At 64.9% G+C, this 8,752-nt stretch overlaps 2 protein-coding genes across 2 annotated transcripts in view; one reads left to right on the top strand and one right to left on the bottom strand.

The window, feature by feature from the left end:
- The first annotated feature begins 416 nt into the window (after window positions 1-416).
- On the top strand, window positions 417-5,315 carry PEAK3 (PEAK family member 3). The gene is made up of 4 exons (XM_034657424.1): window positions 417-546; window positions 1,009-1,091; window positions 1,516-2,045; window positions 3,329-5,315. Exons 2-4 carry the CDS (start codon window positions 1,010-1,012, stop codon window positions 4,109-4,111), a joined length of 1,395 nt encoding a protein of 464 aa, XP_034513315.1. The 5' UTR covers window positions 417-546; window position 1,009; the 3' UTR covers window positions 4,112-5,315.
- A 937-nt stretch (window positions 5,316-6,252) lies between these two features.
- The window catches only part of OAZ1 (ornithine decarboxylase antizyme 1), a 3,105-nt gene continuing 605 nt past the window's right edge, over window positions 6,253-8,752 (bottom strand). The window contains exons 2-5 of the mRNA XM_034657425.1: window positions 7,857-7,916; window positions 7,274-7,531; window positions 6,948-7,033; window positions 6,253-6,818 (exon numbers count right to left, since the gene is read on the bottom strand). Of these exons, the coding sequence (XP_034513316.1) occupies window positions 6,685-6,818; window positions 6,948-7,033; window positions 7,274-7,531; window positions 7,857-7,916 (538 nt within the window). The 3' untranslated portion in view covers window positions 6,253-6,684. The remainder of the gene's footprint in view (window positions 6,819-6,947; window positions 7,034-7,273; window positions 7,532-7,856; window positions 7,917-8,752) is intronic.

Here is an 8,752-nt window from a genome sequence, read left to right as displayed (position 1 = left end):
GCACGTGTGACCACCGTAGACCAACTGTCCCAGAACAACGCAGGAAGGCGCTTGCTCCGCTGGCCCCCCCAGGGTCCCAGGCGGTGGGGGTGGGCAGCGGGCGCTGGGGGCTTCTCAGATGACCCCGCAGAAGGGGAAGCAAGAGCCACGAGGAAAGAGCCGCCCAGTGGCGTTTCTCACTGCCCAGGCGCTGCCGGGGTTCCCTGCCCTCGCTGGGGGTGGGCAGCCCAGCATATCTGGCTCCCGCTGCTGCCCCCCTCCTGGGGGCTCTGGGGCCATCCAGCGTCACCCCTCCCCCACACCACGCCCTCTGCCTGGAATGCCCTTTGCATCTCTGAGGGAGGCGTCTGTGGGCAGGCGGGCAGGCGGGAGCACGTCCTGGGGAAGTGATGCAGAGAGCACCCCCTCCCTGCGGTCTGACAGTTGCACGGCGCTTCCGGCCGGCCGCGGGCCACAGGTCAGCCTGACCGGTCAGGGGCAGCAGCGCCTGGGTGCTCGACCCCAAGGCCACCCCTGCCCCTGCTCCCGGTCACTCCAGTCCTGCAGGTATGGGCTCCCGGAGGGGTGCTGGGGTGGGGGGGGCAGAGGCAGCACCTTGTGGAGGTTGGGGTGACGGGGGTCTGGGTGGGGCAGGGCCGGGGACCAGGTTGCCGAGCTCTGGGAAGGAGGCCCCCTGCACGGGTCGCTGGTGTGTCGCTGGGCCCCCAGCTGACCCCCCATCCCTGGCCTGCCCTCACAGCTGGACATTCTGTTCAGTCCATGTCGCAAAAGCACAGGGTCCTTCCCACTGTCCTGAGAAGTTGACGTTCCTGCCTCACCCATGAGGAAAGGAGCCCAGAGAGGGCGACACACCGTCCCAGGGCCACCAGCAGGTCAAATGGGGCATGAAGACTGAGACTGCCCCCACTTTCGCCTAGCTCCCCGCACCCCTCCCACACCATCGACACCCCATGCGTGCCCACCCCCACGTGCCCCCAACTCTGACCTCCCCTCCCATCCCCCCGCCAGCATGAGCGACCATGAGCCACCCAGTGAGACCCCTGGGCCTGACGCTCCCACCTGGCCGACTCAGCCCACCTACAGCAACCTCGGTGAGCTCCCCCGGGGCCCGGCTGGGGGACGCGGGCCAGCAGGGGCGGGTGGCCAAGCTGAAGGGCTGAGGCTCTGGTTACCCTTTGGGGAGCCCTGTGCCTGAGGGCCGCTCAGCTCGCTTGCCGCGTCCTCCCTAACGCTCTGCTGAGAATGGAGGAAAGCAGGGGATCATCAGCTTGTAACGTGAGCAAGCTGGAGTTCACAAGGGTGGGGGCATCTGGCTAGAGCCACGCAGGGACACAGGGTCGCCTGGTGTGGGCCCCCACCTCTCTGCCACCGCTGTCACTCCTCCTCCGTAGACTGGGAACAGGCATTCGTGCCCCAGGGGGCCACTCCTCTCATTCTGTAGCGGGGGCAGCGGTAGCAGGGGGGGGGAGGGGGGGAACTCCGCATGTCCTCACCCCCTTCCCCGCTGCCCCCCAGGTGAGGTCCGCGCCCAACTGCTGCCCTCCAAGGCCTGCCGCCCCCGGACATCTGGGCCCCTCTCGACTGACTCGCAGCCCCTGCCCCCACCCCTGCCCAAGAAGACCCTGGCCAGGACCCAGTCCCTGCCCACCCACAGGGTGCCCAGCTATAGCCCTGCTCCCGCAGGGCAGCCTCGGAGGCCCCTTCTGGGGTCCCACAGTGTGGATGAAAGCCAGGCAGGCAACGGCCAAGCTTGGGCCGCCGGTCCCCCTGCGGAGCTGCACTTCCGCGGCCTGCTGGGCCTCGCCTTGCACGACCTGCATTGCCCCGAGGCCGTGAGCACCATGCTGGAGGCCCGGCAGCTGGAGGGCCTGCGCACCGTGCACGCCCGGCTCCAGGCCCGGCTGCTGGGGGGCCGTCCAGGCCCCTGCCACCCAGGCCATGGCTTCCGCCTCCTGGACAGCTCGCCGTGCACGGAGAGTGGGGATGCCTTGTACTACCGCCTGGTGCGGGTGGGCGACGAGGCGTGGCACATGCTGGCTGCCAAGGTGAGCCCGCCACCCCCCCCGGAACTTTCCCAGGGTCCCCTCTTGGGCATATCCCAGAACACAGACAGCTCGGATCTCCCCGCTTATTTTGCAACTAACGCAAACTAACACCGTCAGCCCTGGGAACCAACTTTCTGAAGCATGGGGCCGCAGGCCTGTGACTCCCTGGTCGTCTTAACCCCCCACGCCTCCCAGGAGCCCAGGAGTTCATTTTAACGCAGTCTCCAGCGAACTCCGGCGCTAGGCAGCCGCTGAGTTCAGCAGACACAGGCGGCTGGTGGCCACCTCATTAATGACCATCATCGGCCACCGTCAAATGTCGGAGCCCTTCCGGGTGCCCTGAGCCGCTCTGAGGACCCCAAGATGCCCTGCCCACCGGCTCCCCGCACTCCCTGTGCGACGCAACTATCACCACACTGTCATAAGATCCTTCCGTTTTTATGTGCTACTCAGGAAAAGGAAAGATCCCCGTTAAGCCACCCCGCGTCACACCCACCACCGTTTTGGTGGGTCCCCGGCCATTAGACAACCCGGGCTGGCAGGAGCCTGTCCTTTCCGCACCCTGGAGCACTGAGGGAGCACGGTGTCGCGGGCCTCCTGTGGAGCGGACCATGGGGTCCTGGCTGCAGCCCGGAGGGTCCTGGGGGCGTACTTTTTAACCCCCCCCAGGTGATTCTAGTGTAATTCCCAGAGCTGATGCTCCCCCGAGCTTCCAGAAAGAGCTTTGCTGTCCAGTACTGCAGCCGCTGGCCGCTGGGACTTCTGAGCCCTTGAAACAGGGCTGGTCCCCACGGACATGTGCTGTCAGCTGCACACCAGATCTCCAGGACCCACGATCAAAACATAACCACAATGCGAAACACCTCATTAGTAGCTCTGACGTCCACGACTCTTGCGTGATAACGTTTTGGATATATTGGGTCAAATAAAATAGAGTGTGAAATTTATGTTCACATTTCTTACCACGTTTACAATGTGGCTACTGGAGATGTTCAATTACACCGCGGCCCGAGTCGTATTTCTCCTGGACAGCGCGGCCCTGGCCCCTGCGCGGCCCCCTTCCTCGCGCCCCTTGGCAGGCTGCACTTTGGCCCCGAAACACCACCCTCTGTAGCAGAGCGTTCCCTAAAATCACGTGGGCAACAGACCTCTGAATTCACCGTAACTCCTGCTGCTGGAGGCCGAGCAGCCGCTTCCCCCTCCCCAACCGCAGGGGGCACCGGCAGGGCGGGCGGGAAGGCTTCCGCGGTCAGGTCCCTGATGGCCCCCCCTGTGCCCCTCAGGTGCCCAAGCCGGGAGCAGAGGAGCCCCACCCGTGGGGCCTGGAGCTGCAGGCCTCGCTGGCCCCACACTTCAACCTCCAGGAGCTGTGTGGCCTGGTGCCCGAGGGCGCGCTGCCGGATGTGCCCTGGAGAGGCCCCGTGGTGCTGGCAGCTGAGGTGCCCGAGCGCACGGTGAGCCAGTGGCTGTCAGAGGCGGGCAGGCGGCCGCGGCATGCGGAGTTCCCCCGGCTGGTGGCCCTGCTGCTGCTGCAGCTGAGCTCAGCCCTGGAGCACCTGGAGGCGTGGGGCGCGGTGCTGGCAGAGCTCCGGCCTGAGAACCTGCTGCTGGCGGCACCACGGGGCTGTGCAGCGGCAGGGCCCCCACGCCTGCTGCTGGCCGACTTTGGCCGCGTCCACCCACGGCCCGCGGGTCCGCCGGGCGGCCACGCGCGGCAGCTGAGCCGCCTGCTCCGCGTCCTGCTCGGCCCTGCTGCGCCCTCGGCCACGCCCTTGGCGGCCGGCCTGGAGACCCTGGCGGCCCAGCTGGCCCGCTCGAGACCCTCGGCGGCCCAGACGCGGGGTGCACTGCAGGCGCTGCTCTGGGGGCCGGGGCCTGAGCTGCTCCGCCAGGGAGCCCCGCTAGGGCCCTGGCTGCAGGTGCGCCGCGCGCTGCTGGTCCTGCACCTGGCCGAGCGGGCCGCGGCTGGGGAGGCGCTGGGCCTGGAGGACTGGCTGTGCTGCGAATACCTGGCTGAGGCCACGGAGGCCTCCCTGGGCCACGCCCTGGCACTGTTGTGGGACTGATGTCTTCCAAGGGCCTCGCCGAGAGGTAGGCACCCTTCCCGGGACTGGGGCTAGAAGGCCAGTGGAGATTGCCCGCATGATAGAGGGGACACCCTCTTCCAGAAAGAGTGCAGGACTGTGGCCACCTCCTCTCCAATGCCCGCCCCTTCCACGCTGGGGACTTAGGCCCAAGTCCTCCCCAGGAAGGCCGGGGGCTGGGGGCTAATGGCCGGTGCCTCCTGAGGCTTTCTGACGCCAGGACGGCCCACCCCTCTTCCAGGGGTGGGCACTCCCCGTTGGCCAAGGTCTGTGTGGGGGTGCAGCCCCTCCCCCCACCTTCCAGCAGAAGCGAGGCTGCCCTTCCGGTGCTCGAGTCTGAGGGTCACGGCCTCGGTGAGAAGGTGGACACTGTCCTCCGTGATGGTAGCAGAGCCATCTCTGGCCCCGGAGCACCCCCTCGTGCTGAGGGTGGCCAGTGACTCTTCGTACGAATGTACTCGTCTAGACCCGCTTGGGTCTCCAGGGGGGAGGGAAGCTCCTAGAACCTGAGACACCCAGCCCACCCAGCACAGCCCGCCCCAGAGGAGCCTGGACTCACCTGCCCAAGCGTCCCCACGGCGTCCTGTGCCTTCTACCTGCCCCACTCTCTCCACCCACCCTGGCCTCCGCGCTCTTCCTCCGTGAAATTCAATTCCATCCGGCCGCCACGCTTCTGCATGGGCCACTCCCTCTGCCAGACTGCCTGAATCTCACCTCCTCTAAGCAAATAAAGTTGCCCCTCCTGGGCCCACTGTCGCTCCTCCCCGTCCCTCCCCGCTCGCTCCCCTACCAGAGCACCCATCACCACCCAGAAGTATATATCTCACGGCCTGCCATATGGCCACCTCACCCACCAGGCTGCGAGTTCCCTGAGGGCAGAAGCCAGGCTTAACACACAGTAGGTGTTTAATCACATAGGATGATGGAATAAACTGGCAAGAAAGACTCGTCAGGGAACCTAAGGGAGAAGGTCTCAGTTCACACCTCTGAAAAAATGGACACACAAGCCCTGAGAGGCCCCACTGCCCTTGCCTCTGGGGCCTCCAGTCATGCCCCCTCACTTCCCCTCCCCCATCATGGCTAACCTGGAGGTTCCTCTCCTGCTCAAGCATCTCCCATGGCTCCTTAGTACCCTCAGAATACAGTAGGGCTCCTCCAACAGCTCCACAGCTCTCTGGCCAACCCTTCCTGCCACATTGCCTCCCTGTGGAGCTTTCTGACCTCCAGAACTTGCCCAAGCTGTTTCTTCCCCTCGATCACTCTCCCTCTACTCGTCTGCTTCAGACTCCTATTCATCCTTCAACACCCCAACTCCAAAGCCCTTCATCCATCCTTGCGTTCCCCCGAGACTGGAGTGTCGTCCAGCTGTCCCTTCAGACCTTTAAAGGCCAGCTCCAACCTCAGGTAACTGGACAAGCCTACCCCAGCCCCAGATATATTCCAGCCCCTGCAAGTACCTTTCCTGCTCCATAAAAGATGCCTCCTTTTCCAGCCTCTCAGCAGAGGCCTGAAGGTGAATATCTAGGCCATGCTCCCAGACGTGGCTAGCAGGTGGCGCTGCAGCCCTGCCGATCTTGGGCCTTCTGGACACCCCCTCACCCCAGCGGACCCTCTGCAGGCCCCTCCTGTCTGCCTTCCTGCATCCCTGCTGTGACCCCCACCGCCAGGGCGCTCCTGCCCCAGCATAACCTTGCCCAAGTTGAGACACACCCCCACGCCTCAGCACCTCAAGTCCCAGGCAGCCCAGGCCACACCCCACACAGCGACCGGGGCAGAGGTGAACCAGTTCAGGGCGAGCAGGAACTCAGCCAGCAGGCAGCATGGCAAGCCAGATAAGGTACGGGAGCAGCAGGCCCAGGTTTGGGGTGGGCAGCCAGGCTGCTGTGAAGGGCCGTGAAAACGTGAGGTACAGAGGCAGCCCACAGCCCCGGGGCCTGGCTCTGCATCGATCCCACAGGCACCCCACAGGCACCGGCTGGGGCCGGAGAGGTGAAGCGGTTCCCCTCACGGATGGTCGTCACACAGCTCAGGACACACGCACGCCACCCTGCCCCACACCCTCCAGCCCCGGGATGGTGGGTGGGGACGGTGGCTGGGGGAACACCACTGAGCCAACACAGGTCTTGGAGGTGTCATCACTTTTATTCAGATTTTTCAGAGCACTAGAAGGTAGACTAACACCGATCTTTGCAAGGTAAGCGACCTAAGATTTCCAAGAACCATCAAATGAGAAACTCCTCCTCCAGATACAGGGACAATCGGAATCATCTTAAACCAGCAATAAAAAAGTAAAATATAAACTTTTATTTAGAATTAAAGCAAATACTTCAGTATCACAAACACAATATTAAACTTCAAGAAATATACCGCTAATTTGGAGTGAGCGTTTATTTGCACAATCACAACATGCGGACGAACCCAGCAGAGATGAGCGGACCTGCCGTCCGCACCCCAGCGCAGCTGTCGGGCCCGCCACCCGCACTACACGCGACACGCAAGGGACTGCGATCCAGGGCTCCGGCGGCAAAGCGCGAGGGATGCAGGCGGCACGGCCACTACTCCTCCTCACCCGAAGACTCTCTCTCAAACGTGTAGGCCATGAAGCAAGCGTCGGGTCTCTTGGGGACAAGGGGATGCCCCGGTCTCACAATCTCAAAGCCCAAAAAGCTGAAGGTCCGGAGCAAGGCGGCTGCAGGGGAAACGGAGTCAGAGCCGCTGCTGGGGCCACCAGCGCCCTGTAGGCGTGGCACGACCCTGTGCGCCGGCCCCCACCCCGCCGGCCCCACCACCCCGGGCAGCAGGCACCGGAGCCCCCTACCTCTGTCATCGCGGTTCTTGTGAAAGCAGATGAAGACACGGGCAGCGCGGAGCTGCTCCTCCGCGAACTCGAGAAGAACTGCGAAGCTGAAAGGCCGACATCAGCTCCGCCAGCCATGCCCAGAGGCCCCCAGCTCATTTCTGGGGAGCACCCCTCCACTCATGCTGCTGGCATTCACGGCGGAGCAACACCCCGGTCACCACCGCCACAGCTCCCCCCCCCAGCCCCAGGGACTGATTCTCCTGAGAACCGCCGGCCCACAGAAAAGCCTCAGCACCCCAAAACGAGGAGGGCCGGCCTGGCTCCTGACTCAGCCCCGCCCTCACCTGTCCTTGCTCCCCTCGGGCAGAGCGCCGCCCGGGATCTCGACGTAGAGGCAGCCGCTGCTCAGCACGGCTCTCCAGTTAATGTGTTTGGAACCTGTGAGCCTGGTCTGGACGTGCAGTATCCTCGTCTTGCTGTTAGACGTTAGTTCCTCTGTTACATTCAGCCGATTATCAGAGTAAAATAAATTAGCTGAAAGATTGTGATCCCTCTGACGATTCCCTCGCCCACCTGGGATCTTCAGGGGTGGGTGAGGGACATCAGGAGCACCACCGAGGCCCTGGACCCAGGTNGGCACAAAAAAGCCCCCCCCCCCCCCCGCCGCGCAATGCTGTCTGGACAGGGGAGAAGGGCGCTGGGGCCAGTACAGGGGCTCCAGGGACGCCCAGACCCCAGTGGGAACCCAACCCTGAAGGTTAAACAAGCCGTGGAGGTGAGAAGCAGGTGCACACAGGTGTGCTACCCCCCCCCACGGCAGCCAGAAGGACGGGGTACTTACAGAGTAAAATAAATTAGCTGAAAGATTGTGATCCCTCTGACTATTCCCTCGCCCACCTGGGATCTTCAGGGGTGGGTGAGGGACATCAGGAGCACCACCGAGGCCCTGGACCCAGGTTACTACAGCAGTTAGGAGAGACCCTGGAACTGGAAGAAACGGGGCGCTCAGCCCAACTGGGAGGAGTCCCCCAAGGCCCAGCAGAAAGCCAGGGCCCTCCCTGTCACCGCCCTCAGCCAGGCTCGTGTTTACACTGCGAGCCACGGCCACTTCCGCCTGTCAGGGCAGCGGGCCAGCGCTTGGGGCTCGAAGGGCCCCCGGGCTCGTCCCTGCCCCTCCGAGCCGTCTTACACCAAGCCCCGGGGCTGCCCCGGCCCGAACCCTCCCTGTCCTCCGAAAGACTTCCCGTTTTCCACCCGCACCGCGTCGACTTGCCCTTCTCCTCCCCGCAGGCCGCGCAGAAAACCGAACCGCCGGCTCTTCCTGGCCTCCGGCAGCCTCCCAGCCGGGCCAGCCTCGAGCGGCGCCCCGGGCGGAGCCCTCCCGCACCCTCCCCACGGGCCTCGGGGTTGCGTCATCGCGGCAGACGCGGCCCGCGGCCCCGAGGGAGGTTTTCACAATCGGCGCGCTCGGCAGCGCCAGCAGCCATTTGCTGCGCAGTGTAAACAGGCCCCAAAGTCGCCTCCATTTTGCACGGCTGGCGTCTGGGTACCCCCCCATCCGCGGCCCGACGGCCTCCGGGCTCAGGACCGCGTCGGCGGGGCGCCCCCCCATCTCCACGGCCAGCCCAGGGGGCGCCGTCAGAGACCCTGCCACCTGCGGCAGACGCGCGTCGTCGGGGAGCCCTGGCCCCGGGAGGCGAACACGACCGCCCCCCGACGAAGGCGGCCCCGGCCGCGTCTACGTGGCGCCGTATGCACCGCGCTCCCTCGGGGGTCCCGGCGGGAGACCCCCAACTCGGTGGCGCTGCTCCCCCGTCTGCCCC

Source organism: Ailuropoda melanoleuca, chromosome 4, assembly GCF_002007445.2.
Source record: "Ailuropoda melanoleuca isolate Jingjing chromosome 4, ASM200744v2, whole genome shotgun sequence".
NCBI lineage: Eukaryota > Metazoa > Chordata > Mammalia > Carnivora > Ursidae > Ailuropoda > Ailuropoda melanoleuca.
The sequence above is the reverse complement of the archived record's forward strand: the minus strand, read 5'-3'. Positions and strand labels throughout refer to the sequence as shown.